Source organism: Rattus rattus, chromosome 7 (assembly GCF_011064425.1).
Source record: "Rattus rattus isolate New Zealand chromosome 7, Rrattus_CSIRO_v1, whole genome shotgun sequence".
Taxonomy (NCBI): Eukaryota; Metazoa; Chordata; class Mammalia; order Rodentia; family Muridae; genus Rattus; species Rattus rattus.
This window is the reverse complement of record NC_046160.1, coordinates 95,327,863-95,347,764: the sequence shown is the minus strand read 5'-3', so window position 1 is coordinate 95,347,764 and position 19,902 is coordinate 95,327,863. Positions and strand designations below refer to the sequence as shown.

The window sequence follows — 19,902 nt, the reverse complement described above, 5'->3', positions numbered from 1 at the left end:
AACCAAAAAGAAAAGCAATAACTTACCTAAAACTGGGTCTACTTACCATTTATAGCATTTAAAAATAAAAGTAGATCTGAATTTTTAACAGTGTAATGGAGGAAAAGAGGGTGAGAGGGAAGAAGGGACAGAGAGATGGATGGAGGGCAAGAAAGACAGAGAAAGAGAGATAGAGACAGAGACAGAGACAGAGACACAGAGACACAGACATAGACAGACAGAGAAAGTTGGCATTGTACATGCCCAGAAGGCTCAAGTTTAATTCAGAGTACCACATATTTTTAAGTACTGTTTTTGTCTGGGCCATCCAAGGATCCACATATGGCTAGAGAGATTTCCGACAAACCAGTGTACAGACAGACTCCATTCTCATCACTGTAGCTACATCATTGCTATGCATGGTCTGAGGAGAAATCTTCAAGGTTACTCTTTGCAAGATCTCTCCCCATCGAGACTAAAGACCATTGACTCCAGACTCCTAAGACCTTTAGTCTCATCAATGTTTAGATAATCAGGGCTGGAGAGATGGCTCAGCCATTAAGAGCACTTGTTCTTTTAGAAAGCCCAGATTTAGTTCCCAGCACCCAAATGGTTTCTCTCATCCAGCCATAATCATGGTTCTAAAGTATCCAGCACCCTTTTCTGAACTTCAAGGGCACCAGGCATATACACAATGCATAAACATACATGTGAACAAAATATTCATACACATCTTTTAAAAATTAAGATTAGACAAATCCTTCCCACCACAAGGGGGCTAATCATTCCAGACTCTCAATGTTTAATCAACCCAGGTGAATAAAAGCTCCTGGTGTGTGTGATGGATTGACACCTCCAATAGTTGCTAAAAGTCTGGCAGATGGAAGACCACATGGTAAGGCAAAGCACTCCTGGAATGAGCCAGTCCCCCAACAGATCTCTAGGAAGAAGGCTCTGTACAGTGGGGGTGGCTGAAGGGTGCTAGCAGGGAAGAAAACCTCCAGGTCCTCAAGTGTTGTATCTTAGGTGTCTTAAGAAATCACAAGGAAACCTGATGTCTTTATCAAAAAGCCACACAAATTTTCCTTCTGAGATTCCAACTACAGGATAAAGTAATCAGCAAGAAGAAACTATAACTCAGGGATTTCTGTTTTCAAAAAAAGTCAATATATGCGCTTAAAATTGAAAAATGGAGAAAGTAGTCTCCAGAGCTTATTAAAAAAAAATAGCTCACGAAATGGGAAGCTCAAAGATGGGAAATATAATTCATCATTTCACCTAGAAGCAGCATAATGAAAGGTTTTCATGTTTAATGATATTAGAAATATAATCAACACAAATATTTTAATATCTTACAACTGTACCTAATAATTTCCACTAACAAACAACCCTGCTGAACATTTATGAAAAGCAATTTGGGATGCTCTTGTCAAATGGTTCGAAGAGCACATGTTCTGGACTGGGGTTGTGTACCTCAGCTGGTGGAGTTCTTGCCTAGCATGCATACAATCTGGGGTCTGATCCCCAGCACCCCATAAAGTGGATGGGATGGCAAATGTCTGTAGTCCCAGCACTCCAGTCCTGATGTGGATGCAAGAGGTTCAGCAGTTTAAGCTCATCCGTCCAATGCCATCCCAGGTACACAGTCAGCTCCAGGCCCAGTCAACACTTAATCTCTACTCTCACACATCTTACTAGCATTGCAATGTTAATCTTATTAACTAAAACCTGAGAATCCTCCTTGCTATACTTGGGTATTTATCCTCCAATGGGATAAACAAATTTTGGCTACTACAATATTTTATCGCATTAATTGCAGAGAGATAATACTCAGCTACTGTGGTTGTTCTTAGCTACTATTCTGTTCAAGTAATAATATAGAGTTCATAGTAGGCACCTTAAGTCACTGGATTCAGAAACTTACTTTCTGAACTACAATTCTACCAAATTTTACTTTCTGAATTTGTTCTGAAAATTCTCATTTTCCGAATTTCAATTCTACCAAATCCAAGTCCCAAATGAACAATGCAAAAATTTTAACTGAAAGAATATAGCTAATTAAAAAATCCAAACACTAGGGGTTGGGGATTTGGCTCAGTGGTAGAGCGCTTGCCTAGCAAACGCAAGGCCCTGGGTTCAGTCACCAACTCCGAAAAAAAGAAAAAGAAAAAAAAATCCAAACACTAAAATAATCCCAACATATAAACCCCAACACAGTAACAGAAGAAACACGAAAAGCACAAAGCTTTTCAAAAATTACTAATTCTGTAGTAATTGCAAATAATAAGAATGAGACAAATAAAACCTCAGAGAACTTAAAATAATGATAGAAATCAAAGGGGAAAAATAAGATCCTAATCAAAAACACAGCAAAACAGCTAAATAAAACATGAAGGCCATGTAAACATGAAGAGGGATTCAACAAGAAAAACAATAAAGGAAAAAGTATTTAAAACACAAAAAGCAAAAAAGAAAAAATGTATAAGTCAAAGCTTCCTGGGAAGCCTCATCAGCAGAATGGATCAAGGGGAGGTCAGACTACTTGATATGAAAGGAAAGGCTGAAGACTAGGACAGTAGAACAACACAGAAGATAAGACAATGAAAAGACACCAGTGGGAAACACTCTGAAAAGACCAGGACTATGAAAAATAAGCATAGAAGAGTAAGAATCTCATTATAAAGGAAGAAAAAATGTTTTTAAAAAAATCACAGCAAATTTTTCCAGAAAGAGGAAAAGAGATCCTCATCTAGATACAGGAGGCAAGACCAGAAAAGAACCTCCCCTCATTATATTACAACTAAGCCTCTAAAGATACAGAACAAAGGAAACAATGATAGCCAACTGTATATTAAATAGAAAGAACTCAAAGCATGTCCACTAAAATCAGAAACAAGACTACTATCTATGGTCTCATTCAACAATGTGAGTCTTATCTAGAACACTAGGTCAAGAGAAACAAATACAGAGATGCAAATAAGAAAGGAACAAGTTCAAGCAGGTGATGAAGATGTGATCTTATACTTAAGAGACCCTAAAGATTCAGCCAAAAAACTCTTAGAACTGATAAACAGTTTAATAAAATATCAAGATGCAAATTGACATGTAAAAATCAGTAGCTTTCTTATATATCAATGACAAACACACTAAAAACGAAATACGGAAATAATTCCATTTGTAACAATTTCAAAAAATAACTATGACTAAAACCTAAGCAAAGATGAAAAGAGCTCTATAATGACCTTTAAAACACTGAAGAAATTGAGGAAGACGCTAGAAGATAAGAAGACTGCTCATGTTCATGTAGTAGAAGCATCAATATCGTGGCCATCCTATCGAAAGCAAGCTATGTATCCAATGCAATCCAATCAAAATTCAAGTGCACTTCTTTACTCTCTGAAAGTTCTTAACCTAACCCTAACCCTTACCCTGGACGCACAAAATACCCCAGACAGTCAATGCAATGTTGCTCAAAAATAATATTGCTGTAGGACTCGCCATACCTGATTTCAAGTTATGGTACTGACACAAAAGCCACATAGATAAATATAATAGAAAGAGGGCCCCAAGTACAGGGCCATGCAACTATAGCCATTTGACTTTCTGCATAGATTTCAAAAACATACATCAGAGAAAAGACAGTGTCTTCCAGCAAATGGTTCTAAGAAAACTGGATATATACCTGTAAAAAGAATTAAACTAGATTCTTACCTCTCACCCTGCACAAAAACTTCTAGAAGAAAAAGTAAGGAGTACACTTCAAGATATAGGCCTATGTAGGGACTTTTCAAATAGGACTCCAATAACTCCAAAAATATTCATAATCAGCAAATGAGATCTCATAAAAATAAAACACTTCTGTATAGCAAAAGAAATAATCAATTGTATGAAGAGGCCACCTACATGGGGGAATATTTCTGTCAGCTTTTAACCCAACAGAGGCTTAGGAACTACCCTATACGAAGAACTCATGAAATTGAACATTCATAAAAGAACTCAGTCAGAAAATGGTCTGTGGGCCTGAACAGGGCGTCTCCAAAGGAAAAAAAAAATGCAACCAACAACCAACACTTCAGAAAGTATTTGATATTGTTAGCCATCAGGAAAATGCACATTAAAACCACATTAAGATTCCATGTCACCCAGTCAGAATGGCTATCATCAAGAAAACATTATCCACTGATGGTAGAGTATACACTGGTACAGCCACTGTACAAGTTAGTGTAGTTGTTTCTTTAAAGCTAAAAATTCAACTACCACATGACCCAGCTATGCTGCTCCTGCATATACCCAAAGAACTTTAAGCCTCACTACAGAGATACGTGTACAACAATGTCTGTCCCTTCTCCGTTGGCCATCGTCAACAGAGGACATGGGACCAGCTAATGGACGGACAATACACAGGTGACACATATACACAATGGAGATACAAAACAGAACTCCATTCTGCCATTAAGAAGAGTTGGATCTACAGGAAAATGGAGGGAAATGGAAAGTATTATACTAAGTGTGGTAATCTAGGCCAAGAAAGCAGAATGCTGTATGTTTCCACTCCGATGTTGATCCTAGCTTTGAATACTTAGGTTCATGTGTTTAACTTAGAGGGTCTATAGAGGTCAGAAAGGGCCCTGAGAAGGGCACAAGGGAATTAACCTTAAGACAAAGAAGAGATCATGGAAATGTTGTGATATGAAAGTAATTGGGACTAGATGGGTCCTTAGCAGTTACAAGCCCTGGCTCCTCTTGTAGAGGACATGGTTCGATTCCCAGCACCACTTGAGGGCTTGCAATGGTCCATAAATCTAGTTCAAGAGATCCAGTGCCCTTCTTTTCGCTTCTGAGGGCACCAGGCATGTACACAGTACACTTACATGCAGGCAAAACACTGACACACACAAAATAAAATATTTTTAAAGCAGTTGGAGAAGCACAAGGAGTTAAAGGCTTAGGCAGAGTTCAGGGTGGGCATAAATGGAGGGAGATGAGGAGGTAGTAGGGTTAGTCAAAACCCAGATGTATAAGAATCTTATGGAAACCCACCTCTTTGTAAACCAGTATCTATATATTAGAAGTTTGAACTAAGATACCCGGCACAGGCAGTCAGACAATGCTTTCTCTGTGAAAACCTAGGTTTTTAAATGAAAATCTCAGTGCCATTCATGGGATACTCCCCTGTGAGTTTGGTCAGAAGACCTTAGTTTCCCCCTCAAACAACCCAAGCTACAGCCATTGCTCTTGGTTACTCATGAAAACTAAATAGACAGACCTTCTCTTGCTTCTAAAAATTTGGTTCTCAATTTTCCAGGATTTGTGATACATTCCTTTATACAATGGAGCAAAATGCAGCAAGTTTTTGAAATAGGTAAGCTCATATGTAACTTGGCTAACAATCCCGCAATATTAAAAACATTATAGAATAACACGTATTATTATACTTTTCCTAAAGAATAATAACTACTCTGCTGCTGAATATTTTGATTGCAGAACACAGAGAAATCAAGCTGGAGCTGACCTGGAAACTTCCTCCCTGTTGGCTAGCTTTCATAGTGCTGAAGGCTGATGTGCAGTCCACTTGGGGTGAAGAGCCATCAACAGACTGACCCGCTAGTGAGCCCTGTCTTACACTATCGGCACGCCAGCAAGACGTGTGCTGGCGTAGTAGTAGCACAGAGGTTCACAGGCCAACCAACTGCTATCTGGTTAGATTGGAGGCCTACTTCACAGAAGGGAATTCATGACTAATATGGGAAAAAATATCAACTCTCACGGCATGGGGAAGCATAAACCTCAGGAGGGAAATCTACTACTATTGTTTTGCTGAAAAAACCATCTTTCTACCAGATAGTTATCTAATGTTCATAGATTAGAGCCTCTCTCAACCTGGGTCGGAGAAGCTTCTTTTTGCAGTGGGCATCTGTGGGGAGCGGGTGTGGCGGCAGTCCCAAGATGGCGCCCGGGACTGCAGCTAAGTCTCATAACTAGCACCTGACTTCCTCACAGGCATCAGTCAAGGCAGAGACTCATAACGGATCGACGGCCGAGAATAAGTGACTGTTGAGCCCTCTTCTCTAAGTGGGACACGGAGACCAACTGCCCCCAGATTCATCAAACACCGAGGAAGAGGGTCAGAAAGAATGTAAGAAAGACGGTAAGGATGGGGTGGAGTACCACAAAATGCTGTCATCTGAACATAGCATGGCCAGTGCACTCATGAGCTTACAAACGTTGTTGTTCTCTGCAAAAGATCAAGTCAGTCAGTAATTCCAGCATGGATGGTGAGGAGTTCCTGAGGCTCCAGCCCGAGAGGAGGAGCCACTGGCAATTACCAGCTGCTGGGGAGGAGGAGTCCACTTTCTCCAGAGGTGGGGTCACTCGTAGGCTGTTCATGCTCGTGCAGATAACACTAATTGGACTCGGTGGTTTATTTTTAAAAAAGGAAGGAAGAAGGGAATGAATGAAAAAAGTGAGAAAGGGAGGAAAGAAGGAGATAAGAAATGGAGGAAGGGGGCTGGGGATTTAGCTCAGTGGTAGAGCGCTTACCTAGGAAGCGCAAGGCCCTGGGTTCGGTCCCCAGCTCCGAAAAAAAAGAAGAAAAAAAAAAAAAAAAAGGAAAAAAGAAATGGAGGAAGGAAGGAGGGAGAAAGGAGGAAGGAAGGAAGGAAGGAAGGAAGGAAGGAAGGAAGGAAGGAAGGAAGGAAGGAAGGAAGGAAGGAAGGAAAGGAGGTGAGACTGATACATGTTGAAGGGTCGAATGGGAGTGTAAGGAAGGAGCTGAGGTTGATATAGTCAAGACACGTCGTGTATGAAATTGTCAAACTAAAACAAGATTGTCAAACTACACCTTCTTTTGGCCCAGTACATGCCTCCCAAAAAATCTTACTCCCAATTATCCAAAATCCACACCTTTATGCAAAGAAAAAAAATGTAGCAAATTTAAAAAAAAAAAAAAAAGAAGCAAGCCAAATGAAACCTAACTAAAAGTAAGCCCACAATATAGTTAAAGAAATGTTATAAAATAAGACATGTCATTGAATGGCTTTGCCTTAATGATTAATAACTACATATACAAAAAGATCCAGAGGGTTGTAGATGTAACAGTTCCTGTTTGGGGAGAATGAGATCTGTCATTCTATCTCTGCCCTATATGTTTCTCTCATCGAATTACAATGTTAGGTTTTCTTTAAAAGCTATTTCTTTAGAAAAGAATTAAAATGTTTCTTGATGACCACTTGGTAAACCCTAACATTCATGCACATACACATGTGTAGAGTAAGCCTCTACAGCACACACTTTCGTGGCTGCACAACATGTTCTGCCATAATCTGTTTAGACAACTCTCTATTGTTAAACATCTAGGACCAGGTCCAGTTTCTTTTTGCTATAACAAAATTGGAAATCCTTTGTCACTAAACATTTTCACACATTTAAAAGTCATTCCTTGGGGAAATTTTTTAAAGAAATAAAAGTATTTCCTTGGAATAAATTCCTAGAAGTGAAATCACAAGCACCAAATGTGAGTTCACTGCAGACTTCTGACCCCTATTGCAAAACAGGTGCCAGCTGACTTTCCCAACAGCAGCATAGGGGTAAGACATTTCCCCCATTTGATCCTGAACAACTTCTCCTGTCGTTACAAGTTTGACAAGCAAAATGATCCACCATCATTTGCGTGCCTGCGCGCATGCGTGCGTATATGTGTGTGTGTGTGTGTGTGTGTGTGTGTGTGTGTGTGTGTGTGTGTGTGTGTATGCACTTATGTCCCTGTTGGGTGCAGATACATGTGTCAGGCCAGTGTTGTCCTTCAGATGCTGTACAGAATAGTTTTATATCAACTTGCCCCAAGCTAAACCAAGCTAAATTCATCTGAGAGGAGGGAGCCTAACAGAAAAAAATACCTCCATAAGATTGGGTGATAGGCAAGCCTGTAGGGCATTTTCTTAGTCACTGATGGTGGATGACCCAGCGTATTGTGGGTGGTGCCTCCCTGGGCTGGTGGTCCTGGGTTCTGCACCAGTTCCTGCCTCCAGATTCTTTTGGAGTTCCTGTCCTGACTTCCTTCAATGATGAACAGTGGCATGGAAGTGTAAGCCATATAAGCCCTTTCCTCCCCAAGTTGCTTTGGCCATGCTGTTTCATCATAGCAATAGAAACGCTAAGACACATGCTTCCTGCCTTGTTTTTTGAGACAGGGTCCTTCATTGGCTAGAATCCTGCTGAGTAGGTTAGACTGGCCTTCAGGATCCCTCCAGCTCCCCCTCCTCAGGGCTGGAATTCCAAGCACGTCACCACACCCAGCTTTTTATATAGGTTCTTGGGAACAGACTCAAGTGCTCATGCTTTCAAGGCAACGTCTCTCCCTGAACCATCTCCCCAACCTCCCCATCATCATTTTCGTGTGTATAATTTAATGAGTAGGGAAGATTATATCATTCATGCTCACTTATTGGCTATCGTCATTCTTTGTCCTTTGGTGATACCAGGAACTAAACCCAGGGCCTGGCACATGATGCTGTCACTTTGCTACATCCCCCCAGGCTTGCTCACAGGCTAATGTCTTATTACTTATAGGTATCTCCTTGTAGGTATCTCTTGACCACGTTTTACTGGTTTTTTTTTCCCCTTCCAAATTGTAAGACATACCTATATATGAGGTCGGTACTTTGTCATTAAAGTTAATCTGTAACATTTGCTTTCAGCTTAAGGACATTTTCGAATTTGTGTTTGTTTTTTCTTGCTGACAAAATGCATCCTGAGCTCTAGTCAATTGACTGATAAGTGGGCTTTTGAAATATGGGTTTCCAGCTACGCATATGCGATCTCTCACCATTGCTTTGGTGTCTGTCTTGCTATCTTTTCTGCATAAGGCGTGGCTCACAACTTTTTTTTTTTTTTAATCCCTCATACCAGTACATAGCCCAGAACACAGTGGAATTCAAAATGCCTGCTTGCCTGGGATAAAAAGATGTTGTGTCTGGGCCTTTGCTTTGAAGGAACTCGGTCTGCGATGGGAGACGAAAGTGGGGCAAAGATGAAACAGAATTGGCCACGTGTCGATCATTGCTGAAAGTGCTGATGGGTACATGGAGCTCATTATACTATTATGCCTACTCTTTTGTACTTTTTTTAAATCCCCATAATCAAAGGAGGTTTTTTTTTAATGTGTGTGTTTGATTGATTGGACAACAAGAGAAGGAATTCTGGGATAACAATGGTGGTGAAAATGAAATACATATGTATCAGGGCCACTTCTGCACAAAAACATCATGAGCCCCAACGTTAGTCCACTTGAGTCAAAACTCTTTCTAGCTCAGTGACCTCAAACTGCTCGGAAACTCCGCTTTTCTTTATATCAAGGCATTAAAACCTACCTGTGGGAAGGTTAGAGTGAGGGCCGGTGAGTATGACCCTAGCTGGCTCCAGCACACTTAGCAGTGACCATCACTGTCGTCCAGTGATACACGCGTTTGACAAGCTCCTGCCGGCACTGCATGACTCCACTCATACACACATGCAGCTACATACACAAGCACAGCACAGCAAGTCACCCTCCGGTCAACACAGATGAGATCTCAGCTAAACAGCTTGGGCAGTTGACAAACCCTTGACAGAGATCTCGGTAGAACAGATATTGGGAATGATACCTTTGATATCCAGAGAAGAAACAGACACCACCATAGCAAAGGACTTAGTCTGCAGCAGCTGACTTCACCCCAGGTCCCCACAGAGCTGAACCTCACATCTCAGTGATACATTCAAGAGACAAAATAGGTTTGAGGTTTGTTTTTTAACAAATACTGACATCACCTCAGGGTGTGGGGGGGATGAGAAGTTAAAAATCCCTAACCCTGTGTCTGAGATGGCTCAATAAGCAAGCACAAGGTTCTAAATTTAATCCGGGTAAAAAGGCTAGACACAGTGACATTCTCTTGTGAGCCCAGTGCTGTAGAGGCAGAGAGACAAGCAGACCCCAGGCCTCCCTGACCAGCCAACCTAACCTAATTAGTGAGTTCGAAGCCAGTAATAGACTGCCTCAAAAAACAAGGTGGATGTTTTCGGAAAAACAAACCGAAGATTGCCTCTAACCTACACACACATATAAGCACACAAACAAATGTACAACCACACACACACACACACACACTACAACCATACACACATTTGTACCCGCACACACAAAAGTACCTGTGTGTGGATCCAAGCCTTGGGATTGGATTTCATGGTCTGGGACCATGCTAAGTACTGACAGTTCAAACAGTGACATGTGTGCAGCATTCCTGCTGTAAGGAAGATGAGACACCTGCCCTCCCGCCCGCTGCCCACCCTCCCATGTGTGAGTCAAGGTTGGGTACAGTGAGGAAAGAGGACAAAGGGAACAAAGAATGAAGAAGCCACAGTCCCCACAGGAGCCTCCTTAAAGCTAATTCAGTCATGTGGCCTCCAGCTGGGACTCACACCAGATAAAGCCTTCCCAACTGAGTCCCGTCATTCTCTCCTTGTTCTTCAGGAGAATGACATCTGTAGCAATTCCCAGGAGTAAGGCATGCTACTAACTCCAGGACGCATCCATGCCAATGTTCTAAGGAATAGTAGAGCAATGTAGCTTGTCTCTGGGCTTTGCTGAGTGATGACGGGCCGTGGGGAAGGAGACAGAGGCATTCTGTCTCCCAAGCGCTCTGGCAGCTCCTCAGAGTGACCGAATCATGCTCAGAGCAAGCAGTCTCATTTTGTGAAGTCATGGCAGCATCTTCGGTGGGGGGGGAGGGGCACTCCCATTTAACCACTTGAGCTGGGCTCATCTTCTGACTAGCTGCGCCAAGCTGCACACTGGGCCGAGCCAGCCTGGGCTGTGGACACATGGCAATGCTTAGCCTGTCACACAAGCAAGGGATACCTGACAGCCTGCACTCCGGGGCACTCTCATTTAGCAAGTCAGCCTGGACTAATCTGGAAGCTCCTTTCCTTTAGCAAACACCACCTGGTCCGGCCTGGCCTTGCGAGAACAAAAGCTGGCCAGAGGCTGTCTGTCATGAGACAGCAAACACTTCAGAGTCAGGAGGGCAGAGGTCAACCGCTCTCACAAGCAACACACTCAGGACTACACGAGCCTGCAGAAGAGAGAGAACAGCTGCCTTCTGCTCTGCCCTCCTCCCTGTCACCTTTCTCCCACAGGTCTCGGCCCAAAACAAAACTCAGCAAGGTCTGATTCCTCCTCCCACCTCCACCCCACCCCGAGGATGTGAATGCTCAAGTGCACATACGAAGGTCACCACATTCTTTTTACTAGAATAAATACCGAACTTAAAAACTGATAGGATGGAGGGCCATGAATCTCCATGCTTGGAAAGTTTCAATCAAGGCTTTGGGTGTTCTCCCCCAACCCTTAAATAGTACTACCTTAGGTCTTGAGAAGATCTAAGATGGAGACCCACAGTGGAGATGGGATTCACAATAATGATGCTGACAAATGCTTACATGACGCGAGTATGTCCCAAGTGTCTCACACGTGTTAGCCTATTTAATCCTCATCACGGCCGTACAAGGGAAGTGAAATAATAACCACTAATAATAGTAATATGCCATGTATAACATAAGAGCTAGAATGCTGATGACATCACAGTAATTTATCACATGTGTATAGCATAACAATCATAAAGATAACTGTGTCTATTTCTTCTCAGATAAGCATGCTGGGAAGCTAGGTGACTTGCCTGTGTGGGTTGGCCTCAAGCCCAGGCAGTTGGCCCCAGTCAGGCACAGTGCACCAAGCACAGCTCTAGATTGAATCTTCCTCATGCACACCTCAGAGCTCCCTTTGCGGCTGCCAATTCAGAGAGCAGCATAGCATAGGGATCTTCAGAGTGCCCTGGCCTTGAACCAGCTCTTCACCCCAAGTCAGGATGGTGCACGCATTCTCCATAAATAGGGTTACTCGGCTGTGCAAAGCTTTAAATGGGAAGTCAAAACAAGCACTTCACCCAGGGCTGACGGCCAAGGTCGCTTTATCCCTGGGCTCCCCGGCCTGGTTACACATTTGAGTCAACAGAGAAACACTTAAAATCTCAAAGTCAAACCTACGCCCGACCACCCCTCTATGTTACTGCCCAAGACAGTGTTGGTCTAAGATCAGTAACCCTCTCAACCTCACCAGAAGTGAAATCTGAAAACCCTCTGACCAACAGCCACTCTGCATCTCCAGATACAGAATTAGAGAAGCTTTTAAAACCCTGAAGCTGATGCCCCCATTCTCTGAAAGGGTAGATTCCCCTAAATGCTGTACGTGCTTGATAGAAGGGTCCTAGAGGAAGTGGCCAGGCACAGGGACAATCCCAGCTAAGCCAAGCTTACCATGTCCTGTGACTGTTCTTACTCTCCTCACATCTTCATGCAACTGCCACATGTCCTGACTCACAGAAACCTCTCATCTCCTGAGTCCTTAGAGAGCCATCTAGAAGTTTCCTGAAGAAGTAGCTTACTTCCCGCCGCCGCTACACTTCAGGAAGGCTGCCTGTGCCAATGTGTCCTGCCCTGCTTTTACACAAAGCAATAGCCGGAACACTGAGCAGGAGAGGTGAGACTGCTGACAGGATTTAAAATCTTGGTCCACGCTCATGTGCATGTGCATGTGTACACACACAGTCCGGAAGCCATGGTGCCCTTTGTGCTCAAAGAGGGCACCTCTTCATTCAAGGAAGTATGTGGCGTGGGGGTGCAGAGGGGTGGCAATGACACAGAGAAGGGAATACCGAGGTTGCCTGTGGAAACTGGCAGGGATGAGAGAAAATAATCAGCCCACATTTGACAGAGGAGACGGCCAGCAGGGAGGACCAGGACCCGGCCATGCCAGTTTCCTGGCTCAGACTCTCATGCATCTTGTCAGGGCCCACTGCCAGTTGGCAGGGAGTGACATAGAGGGCCCAGAAGGGGAAAGGCAGTGCAGAGGGGATAAAGAGCCACTCACCCAGCCATTTCCCAGAAAGTGAAGGTGCCAAATGAGCCGGGTGCTCTCTGGTCACCTCCCTTCTGCCTCAGCCAGCAAGCGCCCTGAGAAGCCCGTGTGAAGCCTCACCTGTGTGAAGGAACCATCCTCGCTGCACTCTGGGACAAACACAGCCTCCTGGGGCTTCTTGGCTTGTTCCAAGGCCTGAGCCCTCTCCAGGCGACACTTGCTCTGGCCAGCATCTAAACAGGGAGAGGAGTACATTCATTGTATGTTTCCCAGGGATTCCACACAGAAGCCAGGAACCAAAATGGCTGCCCCATGGTAGGAATACTGAGAAAAATCCCGTAGGTGGGATTAGGCAGCATACCACCAGCATGTCCAGCAGTAAGAGCGTGGTGCCGGTGTCCATGGACACCTGCTCCAGCTTCCTTCCTCCTTAATGCTACACTTAGGAAAGTAGAGGAGAAGCATGTTACCAGGCTTTGCTTTTGATTTTCTCCTAAATGTCCTTTTATTCATGCGATGGGGGGGGGGGGGACAGGGAATGGAGGTTCCATTTCCATTAATTTCCCCAAGCTTTTACTAAAACTAATAAATCCAGGAACTGCGAAAGGAGCATGGTAGCGCATGTCTTTAGTGCCGGTACTAAGGAAAGCTCTGACCGAAGGCCTGGAGTTAGCCTGGGCTATATACATAGTGAGTGCCGGGCCGGCCAAGGCTACATGGCAATGCCAGCACTTTCTTGAGAAAATCAAAGGTCTAAGCTAGCCTGCTGACTTCCTGCATTTCCTATGAAGGCTCCAGGCCATAAGGTCAAAACTCTTTAAAACTAGGGAAAGTCGCAAGGACAGCGTCTGAGAAGACGCATGCGCAGTGCTCGGAAGCCAGGATGGGGACCGGAGCAAAGCAGAAAGCAAGCTCCGCTTTCGCGGCTGGAGGCCCTCAGCTCTGACTATGTGCTGTTTTGCACAGACCTGCCAATTTTGGAAGAGAGAAACAAAAGGCCAGATTTGTTATTGTTGTTGACTCTCCCAATGTTTAAATGTTATCTCGAATACTTTCCGTGTTTTAAAGCAGATCAAACAAAAACACTTCTGCGAAACAACGATTTGGAATCCCTATTCCGGGGCCAGCAGTAGTGTACTGTGTCTCTATTTTGAAACAAAACCACAAACAAACAAGACACTGGCCAGAGAGCCCCTGGGCCTCTCGCACCTTATTGGTGGCAGCTCTGAAGATCAGGGAAGTACTCCTTGCCACTGTCCTTCTCTCACACCCGATGGGAGGCAGAGACTAAGAGCAAAGCTAAGGCATTGTGGGAGCTGTAGTCCTAGCAGCCTGTGCAGCCTGCCAACCTGTGCAGGTCACTCACCTTTGCATCTACCTCGATGGACCACGGCCAGGGCAGGGTCTCGGCACTTGGCTCTCTGGTACTCACACATGGACTCATAGGACCTGCCGTCAGACGCGCAGATGGGCTTGGGCTGAGTCCTGGGGCAGTGGGGGTTGCACGGAGGGTCACGGTCACTTATTAGAAACTACGTTGGGAAGGGGAAAAAAGTGAAATAGCACAGAGGTTAGTTTCTGCAAGAAAAATAGGGAGAAACCCATGGCGTACAGTCTTGGCTTGCCCTTAGTAAGTAAACCTCAAATAAATCTTAAGTTATAAAACCTTAGAGATGAAGGCGTCAGATAGCATGTCTAACCAAGAAGGCCTCCTATAGGCATCCTAAGGATAGGAAGGTCCTACTGACTGACCAGAGGATGCTCCAAGTGCTCCAAATGTAGGATCTTGTCAGTCTCCACAACTACCCTGTGAAAAGGAACTCCTGACTAGACCAGTGCCCCACAGCTGTGAGGAGTGGGGATCTCCTCACAGCCTAAATCTGTGGGAAAGAAAACCAAAGCTTTAACCTGCAAACCATTTGTCCTCTGCATGCACACGGATGGCTACCACACTGCTACTTACAAATCCTCAGCTCCAGAATGCAGTTTCTAAGTTCTGTGGGGGAAGTTTTATGTATTAGAACAAAGCACTGAAGCCCAAATCTATCGCCAAATCAATAGCATTGAACCCTAAATCTATCCGTTCTGCCCATTGCTCTCTAGCGGAATGCCAGCTAAGTGAGCTTCTGTAAGAAGACGTTTCCTGTTTTCAAAACTTGCAGTGATAATAATTGGCTTGGGAACACTGAGTCAAACGGAATTCGTTCGGACCGGAATTCTCAGACACCTTCGATAAACCCTCATGCACTGCCACCCTCCAAGTCGACCTCAGCATACCAGCATCAGCCCTGGATCCCTGACTACAATCCTCAAGAGGTGTCCAACTGCCATTAGGACAGATGGAGGATGTTCCAGGCTGGCCATATGTGACCTTGGGCCCTTCCCTGGCTTCTGTGCCCCTTGCTTACCAGTGGTTGCAAGGCCTCCCTGCCCATCTAACCATTTGAGGTGCTTCTCCTCCATCTGCTCCCAGCCTGCTCTGGGTTTGGGCTGTCACCTTTTTTAGGAAACTTCCCCAACTCTCACAGGTAAGGACAGTACCCATCACAATCTCTCACAACTCAGGATTCTTAACAGTCTGAGGTGATGAATTTATTTGTGTGATTCGGTTAACAACAGAGCCCCCAACTTGGAGCTTCAAGACCAGAAGCATTTAACCTGCTCTGTATGTAAACACATCTGAGCATCTAGCCCAGTGCTAGACTGTGACTATTTGTAACCAATGTAGCCATGGGTGGTGCTTCTCATATGGGATTAACTCAGAACTGAGATGTCTAGAAAGGCCTAACCTCCCCTCCCAGATCCGCATCATCCTAGGAGGCTCCTGGGATCTTCTCTCTTCAATGCTCTGAGCCCTGACTTCCTTTAGCCATGTCCTTTCCTCCATCCTCCCCATGGCCACACAGTGCTCCCTCCCCGTCCTGATGTCACCTCAGAACAGAAGATTATTAGGAGTAGGGTTATCTCATCTGAGGCTTTTAGCTTCTGACTTTGAGCTGGGTTTTTGGGTTTTAGTTTTTGTTGTTTGTTGAAGTCATGGATCCCAGTACCCACACAGACATTGTTGGGTCTTGGGGAAGTTTGCCTATGTTTTCAGGCTCTAAATTTTTCCCACCTTCAACAGTTGAGGCTACTGCCATGCCCTTCCTTGTGTTATTGTGAAGATCACATTTGCCAACACCGCCTCAGTCCATCTGTAAGTTTGCGCTCATCTTTGAAATTTAAACAGTGTGGTTTTCTTTTTAAGAGAACTCACCAAAGGAGAGACAAAGTTTCTTTTTTAAAACAGCAGAGGTTGCCTTGTCTGCTCCGCTGCTCACAGAGGAGGACAGCTACAGACGTCATCATGGCATTGAACTACAGGCCATAAATTCAGTTTGGAAATGGCTTGTTCTGAGCCAAAAGAGACTCAGTGTGACTGCGCCAGAGACCAGTCTGACAAGGGGAGCACTCTGTCTGCAGACAGACAGGTCACAGAGCCTCAGAACCCCACCTTCTCCAGACCACGGAGTGATCTCCCTGTCAGTAGGGTTCCCACAAGATGCCTGTCTCAAATTTATTCACCCCTAAGGTGCTATAAAAACTTCAGAGACAGCACAGGGCAGTTGCTAAAGACCATCTTCAATCAACTATAAACCTCTTTTTTGTGCGTTTGGGGAACTATGTGTATTTGTGATTGCTCCCAAAACACAAGCTGAGCTCTGTTAAATAAGGCCTGAATAGTGTGACTCTGCCCTCGTGGAAGAGATCATCCTGCATCCACAATCAATCAGGATGAGCTTATCCTCCCTTCTGCCCAGGAAGCCAGTGAGGGACACTCAACGAAGACCCTGCCCACGATGGATTTCCACTCTAGAATAAGATGCCAGGCAAGCAGTTACCACATAGCATGTGAGCAGAGAGACCAAGAGAGGGTGTGATCCTGGAAGCTTAAAATACTACAGAGCCGCACAGTTTCAAGTAACTTTTCCAGACAAGGTTGCTATACCCATAGCATAGCAAACGCAACTAAGAGACCAAATACTGAGTTGTGTTTAGTTTCAGATGACTACGTGTGGATAATGGCTGCCATATGCAACAGCCCAGCCATGAAGTATACAAGCCAAGGTATACTTTAGCCAATGGTCCTTATCTGAGTGTTTGTTTGTTTGTTTGTTTTCTAAGACAAAGCCTTACTGTGTCACCAGTCTGGCCTTGACCCTGCATTCTTCCCGCTTTGGCTTCCTAAGCATGCACTGCCACACCCATCCTCAACTGAGTTTTTCTAGAACCAGGCTAAGACTCATTGAAGTCTTAAATGACTCTTAAAGCAAAGAGAGATCTCAAGGACTATGTCTGCACTCTGTAAATGGACAGTGGATCAGTCCAGTACTTATGGGTCAATAGCCAGAATATCCCTGGAGTTTGTCGTAGTCCAAATGAAGTCACGAAGGTAGGGATGTTTTCTCCCATCTTGCAGGTCACGGTAGGTAAGAGGGGGAAATCACTGAAACAAGCCGGGTTTATGATCAGTCCTCACAGCACACAGACAAAACTCAAAAGAGTTGAAGTAACCATGATTAGCGGGAAATTTGGGCGATGGCAACAGAGTCAATTCTCGCCCCCTCTCCCCACAATGATTCAAATACTTAGCCATTCCCCTTAAGAATGAAAACTACATTTTTACAAAAACAAAAATAAAAAAAACAAAAACAACAACAAATAAAGCCATCCTTCCTAACCAAGAGACAAGTAAAGCAAACTAGTAATGGTGTTCAATACGATTGCATAATACAGAAAGCAAACAAAGGGGGCCAGGACAATGGTGCGGCTGGAACTGTCTCTCCCACCCCTTCTCCCTGAGGACCAGATAATCCCAAACATTTTGTGTTGTGCTCACATTTGCAAAGCGGGACAGACACTTGACATACATAAAAACAAATCACCCTCCCTACTGGAAAAGCTGCTCACCAGGGACTGGCTCTCCCATAGAGAAGATGAGGGCAGACAAACATCAAGGCTGAACCAATAATCCCTTCCGTCTGTAACGCACACACTCTGCTCCCTGCCTTTTGGCTCCAGCAGAGCCGAGCAAAGACCCTGCTGCAGCTTCCACCCAGACAGACCACCCCAACCCCACAAGCCTTGTCAGCTTTGATTGGCTGCCAAGTTTCTATGGCAATGTAGGTACAAGAAAGCCAGCTTAAGGCTCAACCTGGGAGATGTTCAACTCTTCCTGTTACAAACACTTCTCCAGCCTTCACTTTCCCTACTATTTTATTATTTTACCACTGTTGGGGCACACGCGGTAAGCAGGTACCCTCACAGGTCAGAAGAGGGCATCAGTTAATCTGGTGCTGGAGTTACAGGCAGTTGTAAGTCTCCCAATGTGGGTTCTGGGAACCAAACTTGGCTTCCATGGAAAAGCAGCAAGCACTCCTCAACCAGAGTTCTCTCCAGCTTCAGACCCCAACTAAACTTCTAAACAGATGTTTATCTGATAACAGAGATGTTTTCCTATTTTCCTCGGGTGTCAAAAAGGTAGCAGAAGCCATACTAGATCTGGTCAGAGGGTTTGGGAAACTGAGTCTACATTATGGATTACGAGTGACACTTCTCTTTGCAATGGCATCCTCAAATAACACAGACTAAATCGAAATTAATTTGATGATTTTTTTTCTCCTAAGTTCACATGTGGCATAGCCCCAAGCATTCACTCCCAACGTTTTTTGTTTTATTTCCCCATTGTTACAAAGCAAAACACCCTCAGCTTAATAGCTGTGAACAATTTGTTTCCCATAACTCTGCAGGCCGGCAGGGCTCAGCTGGGAGGTTCTGCTCCGCCTAGTAGCTGCAGAGGTACTGAATGTGACTGAGTTTGACTGGGAGCTTGGCTGATGCTGGGACATCCACTGTGGTGTCACTCACCGACTTTATCTGGGACGTCTGGAATAGCTGAGGACAGGCTAGGACTCTCTTAGCCATGGTGACTCATCTACTCCTTTGCCTTCTGCCTGTTTGACTCCCACTGAAGCATTCATTCCCTTCCAGTCGAGTTCCACTTCCACCCCTTAGATGACGTTCTCATCTAAGCAGCAAATGTAGAACTAGTGAGAGAGCTGAGCTGCTGCCAAGCCTGATGGCCTGTGTCCTTCTCTGGAACCCACATGATGGGAGGAGAGAACGGAACATCTCCACAGGCTGCTCTCTGACCCCTATAGGCATACCCCTCCTACATAGATAAATATCTACTGATAAAATAACATTTTAAATAGCAAATGCCTTCGCATTTAAACATTGGTGCCCTTGGGGTTTTTACCGCACTGTGTTGATCATCTACCAATAAAGTGTGGTTTCATTTATCAGCTTACAGATCTATAAAAGACTGTGGCCTGTTTCTCTTTATATATGTAAGCCACAACACAACGTCTAACCCAAAGCAGTTGCTCAATACATACCTGAAGAATAAACAGACAGGCACAAGCCTCACCTAAAATATGTCATAGATAAAAAGATCTTTTCATGTATGGCCTTGATGGAAGAGTTGTGACATGAGAGAAGGCTTTGAGGCTTCAAAAGACCTGTGCCATGCCAAGTGTCTTTTCTCTCTCCCTCTCCCTCCCTCCCTTCCTCTCTCTCTCTCTCTCTCTCTCTCTCTCTCTCTCTCTCTCTCTCTCTCTCTCTCTGTGTCTGTGTGTGTGTGTCTGTGTGTGTGTCTGTGTGTCTGTGTCTGTGTGTCTATGTGTCTTGCTTGTGGATCAGATGTAAGCTCTCAGCTACTGTTTCAGTGCCATACCTGTCTGTAGCCATGTCCCCATCATGATGGTGTGGGCTCTAATCCTCTAGAACTCAAATAAACAGGAGAAGTGGAAGAAGAGAAGGGGGAGGAGGGGTAGAAGAGGAGGAGGAAGCAGTTACTGCTACCTTTCTATCACTTACTGTGGAAAGAGGTGCTTCTTGTCTAACCTAGAGTTTAAAGCTTTCATACATACAGAAAT

General features: G+C 44.5%; 1 protein-coding gene across 1 annotated transcript in view; it reads right to left on the bottom strand.

The window, feature by feature from the left end:
• Nucleotides 1–19,902, bottom strand: part of Smoc1 (SPARC related modular calcium binding 1) — a 194,771-nt gene that overhangs the window by 98,488 nt on the left and 76,381 nt on the right. The window contains exons 2-3 of the mRNA XM_032908057.1: nucleotides 14,292–14,457; nucleotides 13,046–13,158 (exon numbers count right to left, since the gene is read on the bottom strand). Of these exons, the coding sequence (XP_032763948.1) occupies nucleotides 13,046–13,158; nucleotides 14,292–14,457 (279 nt within the window). The remainder of the gene's footprint in view (nucleotides 1–13,045; nucleotides 13,159–14,291; nucleotides 14,458–19,902) is intronic.